This window comes from Dipodomys spectabilis, unplaced genomic scaffold, assembly GCF_019054845.1.
Source record: "Dipodomys spectabilis isolate Male_0828 unplaced genomic scaffold, ASM1905484v1 ptg000003l, whole genome shotgun sequence".
NCBI lineage: Eukaryota > Metazoa > Chordata > Mammalia > Rodentia > Heteromyidae > Dipodomys > Dipodomys spectabilis.
Window position 1 is genome coordinate 11,601,801 of NW_024870680.1, and position 12,284 is coordinate 11,614,084.

At 40.6% G+C, this 12,284-nt stretch overlaps 1 protein-coding gene across 2 annotated transcripts in view; it reads left to right on the forward strand.

The window, feature by feature from the left end:
- Positions 1–12,284, forward strand: part of Ints4 (integrator complex subunit 4) — a 123,448-nt gene that overhangs the window by 27,674 nt on the left and 83,490 nt on the right. For both annotated transcript variants that reach the window (XM_042688822.1, XM_042688828.1), the window contains exons 3-4: positions 4,448–4,565; positions 7,786–7,892. In XM_042688822.1, coding sequence (XP_042544756.1) covers positions 4,448–4,565; positions 7,786–7,892 — 225 coding nt within the window. The remainder of the gene's footprint in view (positions 1–4,447; positions 4,566–7,785; positions 7,893–12,284) is intronic.

The following is a 12,284-nucleotide window of genomic DNA, read 5'->3' on the forward strand; positions in this document are numbered from 1 at the left end:
ATATACATAGTCTTCGAGTAGTTGTACAAAGGAGTTGTCATTCAACAAAGCAGTTTATGAATAGAATGCATCTTGTTCAGTGTCACTCATTTCAACATTCTTACCTGTCCCTCCTCAACCCACCCTTTCCTCACTTTTCTTAATTTTATTGTGACTCCCTTCTCTTCATTTGTCCACTCCCTTCCCCATGACCCCACTTTACTCCTTTCATATTCCTGTTTCCTGGTGTTTATTTTGTGAACTATGATTTTGCAGGTTTTTTTTTTTTTTTTTTGGCTTGTCTTAGGGCTTGAATTCTCTGGGCCTGAGCGCTGTTCCTGAGCTTTTGTGTTCAAGACTAGTGCTCTACCACTTGTACCACAGCTCCACTTTTGACTTTTTATGGTTAATTGGAGATAAGAGTCTCATGGACTTTGTTGCCTGGGCTGGCTTCAAACTGTGATCTTTAGATCATAGCCTCCTGTAGCTAGGATTACAGGTGTGAGCCACCAGCACCTAGCTTATTTTGCCTTTCTAAGGAATCAGACTCTTTTTAGTGCTCCCTGTATCTACCATATTTCAGTTAATACATTTGTGTATACTTGCATACTACCCAAACTACTTACATATTTATGAGTGAATTCTAGCTTCCACAGAGAGAAAGCATGCAACCTTTGTCTCTCTGGGCCTGACTTACTTTACTTAACATAATTTTTTTCTAGGTCCTGCCATTTCTTTGCAAATGATGCACACTATCATTCTTTCTTTCTTTTTTTTTTTTTTTGTCAGTCATGGGGCTTGAACTCTGGGCCTGGGCACTGTCCCTGAGCTCTTCAGCTCAAGGCAAGCACTCTACCACTTGAGCCACAGCGCATTTCCAGTTTTTCTAGTGGTTTATTGGAGATAAGAGTCTCACGGAGTTTACTGCCTGGGCTGGCTTTGAACCTCGATCCTTAGATCTCAGCCTCCTGAGTAGCTAGGAATACAGGTGTGAGCCACCAGCACCCGGCTTATCATTCTTTCTAATAGATGAGTACAATTCTTACATTTTCTTAATCAATTTGACCATCACAAGGCATCTGGGCTGTTTTATTTCATGGTTATGGTGAATAGTGTTACAGTGAACATGGTTGTGTTGGTTACTTTAAAACCCCCCTACCCCCCCCCCCCCCCCCCCCCCCCCCCCCCGCCAAACCTGGGGCTTGAACTTAGGGCCTGAGCACTGTCCCTGAGCTTCTTTAGTTCAAGCCTAGCACTCTGCCACTTGGGCCACAGCACCACTTCTGGCCTTTTCTATTCTTTTTTTTTTTGTCCGGTCGTGGGGCCTGAACTCTGGGCCTGGGCGCTGTCCCTCAGCTCTTTAGCTCAAGGCTAGTGCTCTACCACTTGAGCCACAGCGCCACTTCCGGCTTTTTTCTTATGTGGTGCTGAGGAATCGAACCCAGGGCCTCAGGCATGCAAGGCAAGCGCTCTACCACTGAGCCACCTTCCCAGCCCCTGGCCTTTTCTATTTATGTGGTACTGAGGAGTTGAACCCAGGGCTTCATGTTTGCTAGGCAAGCACTCTGCCACTAGGCCACATTCCCAGCCCTTAGTTTGTAATCTTTTTCACTCAAGGGTGAAATTGTTGGATCATAGAGTAGTTCTACGTTTAGTTTTTTGAGGAACATTCATACTGCTTTCCAGAGTGGTTGAGCAAGTTTACATTCTGACATTGTATTAGGGTTCCTTTTTGCCCACATCTACATTAGCATCTGTTATTGTTTGTATTCTTGACAATGGCCATTCTAACTAGGTTGAGGTGGAGTCTCAGTGTTGGTTTGATTTGCATTTTTCTTTATGGCCAGAGATATCGAGCATTTCTTCATGTGTTTGTTAGCCAGTTTTTACTTCTTTTTCTGAGAAGTCTCTTTTTATAAAGCTTATTAGCCCATTTATTAATTGGGTTGTTGATTCTTTGAGGGTTTAGGTTTTTTTTTATTTTTTTTTTGGTTCCGGTCGTGGGGCCTGAACTCTGGGCCTGGGTGCTGTCCCTCAGCTCTTCAGCTCAAGGCTAACGCTCTACCACTTGAGCCACAGCGCCACTTCTGGCTTTTTTCTTTTTGCTTATGTAGTGCTGAGGAATTGAACTCAGGACCTCAGGCATGCAAGGCAAGCGCTCTACCACTGAGCCACCTTCCCAGCCCGAGGGTTTAGGTTTTTAAGCTCTTTATATTCTGGATATTAGGCCATTGTCTTATGTGTAACTAGCAAAAATCTTCCATTCTGTTGGCTATCTTTTTAACTTATTAACAGTGTCTTTTGCTGTGTAGAAACTTTCTAGTTTGTTTGTTTTTTCTTTTTTTTATTGTGAAAATACCGTACAGAGGGGTGACAATTACATGGGCAAGGTAGTGAGTACATTTCTTATCAAGCATTGTTACCTCCTCCTTTGTTCCCCTTCCTATCCTTTCCCATCTCATCCTCCCCCCCGCCCCCCCCCCCCCCCCCCCCCGCCCGCCAAGTTATAAAGTTCGTTTTTTGACATAACGTCTCATACATGCATTGGGTCCACCTGTATCCCTATTTGAAACTTTCTAGTTTGATGATAATCTCATTTATCAAATATTTCTTTGATTTGCTATGCTTCTGGATCGTTACTCAGAAAGTTATAGCATGATTTTTTCTTTTTTTTTAAACTAGCCATCCTGATGGATATGAGGTAGTATTTCATTGATTTGCATTTCTGAGTGTCTTTTCATATGCTTTTTTTTTTTTTCAGTCATGGGGCTTGAACTCAGGGACTTGGTGCTGTCCCTGAGCCTCTCTGTGTTCAAGGTTAGAGTGCTACCACTTGAGCTATAGCACCACTTCCAGCTTTTTCTGAGTAGTTTGTTGGGATAAGAGTATCACAGACTTTTCTGCCTGGGCGGGCTATGAAATGCAGTCCTCAGCTCTCAGCTTCCCAAGCAGCTGGGATTACAGATGGTGAGCCACCAGTGCCTGGCTTTTCATGTGCTTTTTGATTATTTGTATATTTACTTTGGTGGAATGGCTAAGTCCTTTTTCCAATTAGTTTTGATTGTTTTAGATGCTGAGTTTTAGGACTTAGACATATTTAGACAAATACTGGTATTAATCTCTAATCAAGAAAATAACAAGACTGGAATGTAACTAAAGAGGTAGAGCACCTGCCTGTTCACTGTGTGCTTATTTCTTTACTAGCCACTTTCCTCTCCTGTGGTAGTTATTAGCTCCATTTCACAGAGGAGAGTCAGAGAGGTTAATTGTCTATTCAAGACATATACTTAACTAGGTATAGTGGTGCATATCTACAATCCCAGCATTCAAGAGATTGAGGCAGAAGGATTGTGAGTTGGAGGCCAGCCTGGGCCACATAGTGGGATCCTGTTTAAAAACAAAAACAGTAAAATCATCAACACTACCAAAAGATGTATACATAAACCTTGTGTAATGAATTGGGCTTTGCATCTAGGTCTGACTGATTTCAAGTTCATGCTCTTATATTGCACTCATACTGTATGAAAATTATTTTCCCAAGCAAACAATGTTCCCATAGTATATACATGAATGCATAAAGGGATCTTAGGTCTCTTGACTCCATAGCTGCTTTCCTTTCCCCAGTGTGAGTGAGCCCTCATGCTGTGCCTGGCTGCCTCCTTGGAAACTATCCTATCTAGAAGGCACTTCATTCTTTTTCAGCATACATTTAAATAGTTTTGTATTCAGTATAGAAAGATTACTTAATCTTCACACTAGCATAATGCTTTTTTCCTGCATTATTTCACATGAATTTGTTGAGCATGTTTAGGGGTGGTTATTGTGCTACAGATGGGTATGAAGATAAATGAAGAGATGTGCTCCTCTTTTTTAACCATAGCAATCTTGGTGTGTGGTAGAGATCATCGGCAGGGCTACCCCTCCCCATTGAGGCTACGATGGGAAGACTACTCATTTCTCTGTCTCCTTTGCATCTGGGGCTCAGGTACATGACCTGTACTCAGACATTTACATTATACTTCAACCTTATAACAAGATCTGGTGATTGGAAAAAAGTAGGTAGAAGGAAAGGTTGTTTCTGGTGATAGCAGTGGTAGCTGCAACTCCACTATCCAGGGACTCAGAGACCAGTGGAGCTGGCAGCCATGTTGAGTGTTCAGTGCTGGCAGTGTAGGTGCAGGTGTCTGGGTCTCCAGCAGAAGGAAAGGTAATGTCAACTGCACATTTTTGGTTAGAAGTCAGTGATATCAGGAAGGCATGAATTTTTTTTACATTAACTTTGCAGTACTTGATTGTGGAAGATGCTGATTGAGAAAATTATAGAAATATATAAAGTTAGGTTTTCAGAAATGAAGCCTTAGGATACCTGGATCTTTGAATCTCTTATAGGAAGCTACTTTCACATTTTCCTGTTTATTGGTTAACTAAGAGTAGAGCATCAAGATGACAGTTGCTTCTTTTGTTCCAGGAAAATGACCCATCTGTGAGACTGAAAATCGCGTCATTGTTGGGTTTATTATCAAAGACTGCAGGCTTCTCACCAGACTGCATTATGGATGATGCCATTAACATACTGCAGAATGAAAGTAAGTTGCAATTTTAAAACTGTGTAGTCAGAGCCAAAATCTTTTAATTCCTTTTGTATAGAAAAAACTTTGTTGTTATTTAAAATGAATTTGAGAAGGGATAACATTGATCATGAAGCATTGTAGCCATCATCTCATTGGAAGTGGAACCTTTTTGTACAACTACTAATACTAAAAAAGTAAAAATATAATGAAGAAAAGGAGTTTGAGGGTGATTTAATAACACATCTATGTAGGTTTACATTGGAATGTGAATACACTTTCCTTTCTTGATAGCTCTCCTGTATTGACCTCTGCCAAGTGCCCTATGTTTAAAGTACTTTACTTAGGATAGAAGATAGATATTGCTACCCTTGTCTTACTGGTAGACACACTGAAGTTGAGACAACTTAATTCACTAGTTTAGGGTTATATAGTTATGTGGCAGAGCCTGTGCTTTCTTCCCTGTGTTGCACTGACTCAGAAGCCAAGGGAACAGCTGTCCTGTTTGTGTGGTCCATCACAATGTAGAGCCCATGGAAGTGACACTGCCATGTCTCATAGGCATGTGATTTTTTTTTTTTGGTCAGTGGTGGGGTTTGAACTCTGGGCTTGGGCACTGTCCCTCAGCTCTTCACCTCAAAGCGAGCAGTCTACCACTTGAGCCACAACACCACTTCTGGTTTTCTAGTGGTTTATTGGAGATTAGAGTCTCACGGATTTTCTTTCCTGGGCTGGCTTTGAACTGCAATCCTCAGATCTCAGTTTCCTGAGTAGCTAGGATTACAAGCATGAGCCACCGGTGCCCAGCTATGCATGCGATTTTTTAAAAAGATATTTATTTATTTATTTAGTCAGTCATGGGGCTTGAACTCTGGGCCTGGGCGCTGACTCTCAGCTCTTCAGCTCAAGGCTAGCGCTCTACCACTTGAGCCACAGAGCTACTTTTGGCTTTTTTCTGCTTTTGTGGTGCTGAGGAATCAAACCCAGGGCCTCATAAATACGAGGCAAGCACTCTACCGCTGAATCACCTTCCCAGCTCGTGATTTTTTTTTTCTATTAGTTTCTTGTGGATGCCCTAAATCATGTTCTCAGTGTTTAGATGAAGCAGAAAATTATTTCACCTTTTAAAATTTTGGGTTATCTAAATTTTGTGTGTTTAAAAAATTCACTTACAGGGGCTGGGAAGGTGGCTCAGTGGTAGAGTGCTTGCCTTGCATGCCTGAGGCCCTGGGTTCGATTCCTCAGCACCACATAAGAAAAAAGCCGGAAGTGGCGCTGTGGCTCAAGTGGTAGAGTGCTAGGCTTGAGCTGAAGAGCTGAAGGACAGCACTCAGGCCGAGAGTTCAGGCCCCACAATTGGCAAAAAAAAAAATAAATAAATAAAAAGAATTCACTTACAGCATTAGTGCTTCAGTTGCCTTAAAATTAATTAATTAATCTTGGCAGTACTGTGGTTTAAACTCAGGGCTTGCTTCTTACTAGGCAAGCATATTTGCTGCTTGAGCCATGCCTTTAATTTGAAAATTAAACTTGTTTCTTAAAAATTATAGATTTTAATTTTCAAATAAATATACATCTGTCATTAAATCATCCTCAAATTCATTTTCTCTTTTTTTGCTTCTTTAATTGTATTATTGAATAGTTGTACAAAGAGGTTCCAATATACAGTTTAAACATCAGTATGTATTTTATTATATGCATTAAAATATATACATAATTATTAATATAAAATATGCCACCAAATTCCTCTTGTATACCACCAGCATTGTAAGAACCATATCTTAGAACACACAGATCCTTTTATACAGAGATGATGAGGTTGAGAAGATGGCCATAGCTTCATTTGTATTTGGCTCTTTGTCCATACTAAACATTCATTAAACACATAATGAGTTGTGCTAGATTCTGAGAATGCCAAGGTAAATAAAACACAGTTATTTCTGGGTGCCAATGGCTCATTCCTGTAACCCTAGTTACTTAGGAAGGTGAGATCTGAGGATTGTAGTTTGAAGCCAGCCCAGGCAGGAAGCTCTATGAGACTTCTATCTCTATGCTCCAAAAAGCTGGAAGTTCAAAGAGCTGTGGTTCAACTTGTTGAGCACTAGCTTTGAGCACACAGAAAAAGCTCAGGGACAGCACCCAATCCCTGAGTTCAAGTCTGGCACAAAACAACAACAGCAAAAGTCATTATCTTTAGGAATATTTCAGTCTTCAGCTGTAGTCTGATAGCACTAAATAAGTAGTGTTATATTTGCTGGAGAGAGAGCTATGGAACAAGGAGGAGGAAATGGTCAATTCTTGAGGATTAGAATAAGCTGTGCACAGAAAGTAACACTTTAAATTAGTTGGTGATAGGGGAGGTATACTAGGTAGAGAAATTAGCTTGTGTAAAGATGAGGAGTGGTTGGGAAAAAGTGCTAGAGGAGATGTGAAAGAGATGAGCTACAAAAGTTAGGCAGGCTACATGTGGTGAAGGCCTTGTATGTATGTATAAATGCCCTGCTAAGGAATTTGGACTTTCATCATGAAAGTTCTGGAAGAGCCGAAAGAAGGATCTTAAATTAGTCAAGCACCACATTTCTGAGCACCTAATATGTGAGTAGAATGGTGCCCAGTCCTATGAAAGATTCAAATTTTAGATCCAGTTACTTTGGGAATTTAGCTTGTAGTTGAAAGCATTAGGATTAGATAGTAGAATCCAGCTGACTTTTTTTTTGGTTGGTTGTGGGGCCTGAACTCTGGGCTTAGGCCTTGTCCCTGAGCTCTTCAGCTCAAGGCTTGCACTCTACCCCTTGAGCTACAGCGCCACTTCCAGCTTTTTCTGATTATATGGGGCTGAGGAATCGAACCCAGGGCCTCATGCATGCAAGGCAAGCACTCTACCACTGAGCCACTTTCCCAGCCCCCAGCTGATAATTTTTTAAAATTTATTTTTCTGTTGTCAGTCCTGGGGCTTGAACTTTGGGCCTCTACTGTCCCTGAGCTTTTGTGCTCAAGGCTAGCAATCTACCATTTGAGCTACAGTTCCACTGCTGGCTTTTTGTAGTTAATTAGAGATGAAAATCTCACAAACTTATTCTGTCTGGGCTAGCTCATGCAATCCTTACATCTCAGCCTCCAGAGTAGCTAGGATTACAAGTGTGACCCACTGGGGCCCAGCCAGAAGTTCTTGACAAAGTAAATTAGTTTCTGTAATGGTCTTTTGAAATTGTATAACCTAGCTTTCCATCTTTTCTAGAGTCTCATCAAGTCCTAGCTCAATTGCTGGATACTTTGCTTGCAATTGGCAGCAAACTACCAGAGAATCAAGCCATCCAATCACGATTAGTTGATGTAGCTTGCAAGGTAAGAGAATGATGTTTTTCCCTGAACAATTTTGCATCAACTAGAAAGGTGGTTGGTGCTGTAAAATTCACTCAGCTACATCCTAATCCTATAATAAGCTTGCCAAGAACTATTGTTTTTTGTTGTTTGCTTTTTTTTTAACTGGGTTTTTTTTTTTTTGGTCTTCTCTTTTTTGGTACTGGAATTGAACCAAGGATGTTGTGCTTGCTAGGCAAGCACTTTGCCACTGAGCTAAATCCCAGCCCAGAACTATTGTTTTAAGAGTTGCCTCTTGGCTGGGAATGTGACTTAGTGATAGAGTGCTTGCCTAGAATGCATGAAGCCCTGGGTTCAATTCCACATAAACAAAAAAAGCCAGAAGTGGTGCTGTGGCTCAAGTGGTAGAATGCTAGCTTTGAGCAAAAGAAGCTCAGGGACATGTCCAGGCCCTGAGTTCAAGCCCCACTACTGTGGGGCGGGGGTGTGGGTGTGTGTGTGTGGAAAGTTGCCTTCTCTTTTTTCCTTTTTTTTTTTTTTTTTGATTTGTAAAAGAAATACAATGGGGGCTGGGAAGGTGGCTCAGTGGTAGAGTGCTTGCCTTTCATGCATGAGGCCCTGGGTTTGGTTCCTCAGCACCAGATAAGCAGAGTAAAGCCGGAAGTGGCGCTGTAGCTCACATGGTAGAGTGCTAGCCTTGAGCTGAAGAGCTGAGGGACAGTATCCAAGCCCAGAGTTCAGGCCCCATACCCGACCAAAACAAAACAAAACAACAACAACAAAAAGACATTCAAACATATTATGTTTAGTAACTGGAGTTCTTTTTTGTTTATGGTTTTTAGTTTGGGGTTTCTCTATATAGCCCATACTGATTTTGAACTCTCAATCCTCTTGAGAATCTGGGATTTTATCTGATTATGTCCAGGAGCTTCTGTTTCCTGAGCACTGTGATTATAGGAATCTGGCATCAGGCCTGGCCCTTTTGTTTGTTTGTGTGTTAGTGCTAGGGTTGAATCTAGGTCATTATCTATGCTAAATATGTGTTTTACCTCTGAGTTTTACCCCAAGTCCTATATGTTTGTGTTTTCTTAAAAGTTGAGATGTGATTTATTTATTTATTTATTTTTGGGTCCAGTCGTGGGTCCTGAACTCTGGGCCTGGGCGCTGTCCCTCAGCTCTTCAGCTCAAGGCTAGCGCTCTACCACTTGAGCCACAGCGCCACTTCTGGCTTTTTTTTCTTTTTGCTTATGTGGTGCTGAGGAATCAAACCCAGGGCTTCAGGCATGCAAGGCAAGCGCTCTACCACTGAGCCACCTTCCCAGCCCCTTGAGATGTGATTTATATGTAAAACATTCAGTCTTTTAATAGGAATAATAGAAAGTAGGTCTCTAACCATAATGGGATAAAATTAAAAATCAATTAGCAGAAATAAATTTAAGTAACTCAAATATATGGAAATTAAATAACATACTTCTTTGAAAAATCAAAAGAGCCGGGCACCGGTGGCTCATGCCTGTAATCCTAGCTACTCAGGAGGCTGAGATCTGAGGATCTCAGTTCAAAACCAGCCTGGGTCAGACAGTCTGTGAGACGCTTATCTTCAATTAACCACGAGAAAAATGAAAGTGTTGCTATGGCTCAAGTGGTAGAACACTTGCTTTGAGGTGAGGGACAGCATCCAGGCCCAGAGTTCAAGCCCCACGACTGACTGAAAAAAAAAAATCAGAAGATAAATTAGGAAATAGTTTGAGCTGAATGAAAATGTAAACAGTTAAAGTACTGCTTAACTGGATTTGGTGTTGCACACTGTAATTAGCATTTAGGAGGCTGAGGCAAGATGATTGCAAGTTCAAGACTAGTCTAGGCTACATAGATTTCTTTACTAACCTGGGCTACATAGTGAGACCTTGTTGAAAAAAAAAAACAAAAGAATGGTAAATACAGTATTTTGATATAATTTAAGTGCCTACAGTAAAATAGAATGGAGCCAGGTGTGATAGCTTGCACCTATAATCTCTGCAGTTGGAAAGCCAAGGCAGAATGATTTTGAGTTCAAGGCTAGCCTGAACTAGACTAATGAGTGTGACTCTGTTTCAGAAAAACCAAAAAAAAAAAAAAAAGAAAGAAGAAAAAGATAAGGAAAGTTTATAAGTTTATAAATTTGTAATGTCTGACATACAACACTAGAAAACGAAGAGCAGATTAAGCCGGGCCTGATGTCTTAAGCCAGTCATCCTAACTACTTAGGAAGTGGAGATTGGGAAACTCCAAGCATGGAGTTCACAAGATGCTTTTTGAACTAATGGGTTGGGATTGGAATGTGCCTTTAATTTCAGGATATATGAGAGTACAGACTGGGAATGAGAGAAAAGGAGGGAACAGCTGATACTAAGCAAAAGGAAAGAAATGTACATATCACCTGATCTGGAAGAGATAGTTTATTGTTAATGTTCTAAGAGTTAAATTTTTTTGTATGTAAAACTTGAGGTTTTTGTATTTTTCTTTATTCATAAGCTTTGTAGATTAGAATGATGATGCTTATTGTGAATGTTAAAAGGTGTTTGTGACTTTAGCTAAGTATAACTATGCCACAGTAGTGTGAAATTTATGTAATTAATCTCAATAAAGAAATCTTCGGGGAAAAAAAGGCTGTGGTTCAAGTGGTAGCATGCTAGCCTTGAGCAAAAGAAGCTCAGGGATAGCACCTAGGCCATGAGTTTCATCCCAGGACCAACACACACACAAATAGTCTGTCTCTGTCTCTCTGTCTCTGTCTCTCTCTGTGTCTCTCTCTGTCTCTTTCTCTCCCTCTCCCCTCCCCCCTCTTTCATATAGTCCTGGACTGCATAATGATGTTTTGATCAGTGATGGGCCATGTATGTAGTGCTGGTTATAGTGGAGCTGAAAAAACTTACCACCCAGTGACTTTACATCATCATTACTCACATGTTTGTAGTAATGCTACCATAAAACAAACTGTGCTGCCAATACTATGAAAAGACAGCTATATATACAGTTATGTATAATATATGATTGATAATGCTGATAAATGATTATATTACTGGGTTAAAATAGTAGCCATCAAGCAACTTCAAACAGATTCTTCAGGAGATATTCCAGAAGGCATTGTTACCTTTTATAAGAGATGACAGCTTTCTGCATATTGCTGTTTCTAAAGATTTCCCTAATGACTGTTAAGAAGGTAGTAGTGATGATCCTGCCATTGTTGTCCTAGGCAGGTCTATGTGTTTGTGTCTTAGGTTTTGTTTTGTTTTGGTGTATGTGTGGGCAGTACTAGGGGTTTGAACTCAGGCCCTTGTGCTTGTTATGCTGGTATGATACCACTAAGCTATACCTCTGGTTATTTTCCTAGCGCTTATATAAACCCAAATCTACTTCCTTTAGGCTTTCTGTCATTGCTGGGATTACAGGCATGTGCCACGGTATCTATCTTCCCTTCTGTGGAGATGGAGTCTTGCACAATTTTCTGCCCAGTCTAGTCTGGCATAATCTTTTCATCTCAGGCTTCCAATGTAACTTGGGATGCCAGGTACACAACTATGGGTTGAGAAGGGGTCTCATAACTTTTCTATTGGTGCTGGTCTTGAACTGTGATCCTTTCCAGTCTATTACAACTAAACATTCTATTTCCTGACTATAAATTTGACTATTCGAGAATACTGCTATTCTAGATTCCACTTACTTGGAATACTGGAATCATATATTTGTTATTTTGTATCTTTCATTGCATCTATGTACCATATTTTATTTATTCATTATTGTATACATGTGTTTTCCATGGGTGGTGTTGTGTGTTAAACCCAGGGCCTCTTACACAAGGCTGTGCCACTAACCCTGTTCTTCTGTTGATGGGTACTAGACTTGTTTGCCTTTTGCCTAATGCAAATAATGCTGATATGAATATGGGTGTACAGATATCTATTCAAGTCTTGATTTTAATTCTTATGTGTATTTATTGACTGAATAGTATGCCTCCAGGATTCATATGCTAAGTCCCTAACTCCCAATGTATAAGGCCTTTAAGGAGGAAATTAAGATTAAATGAAGTTGTAAAGGTGAGATCTCAATAGATTGGGACTGATATCTATGGAAGAAGAGAAACAGAATGGCTGAGGGTATGGCATATTGGTGGAGCATGTGCTTAGCATGTGTGAGGCCCTGTGTTCAATACCCTCCATTCCAAAGAAAAATGAGGAAAGAGAGAGACCAAAACTGTTTCCTGATGCTTAGAGGATAGGTCAAGTAAAGACAGAGCAGGTGGGTGTCTGCAATCCAGGAAGTGAGTTCTCACAAGAAATAGTATTTGAGTATACCTTGATCTTGGACTTCTACTCCCAATAAAGTTCTGTTGTTCATTTAAATGTCCTATAGCCTGTAGCATTCTGTTATGACAAC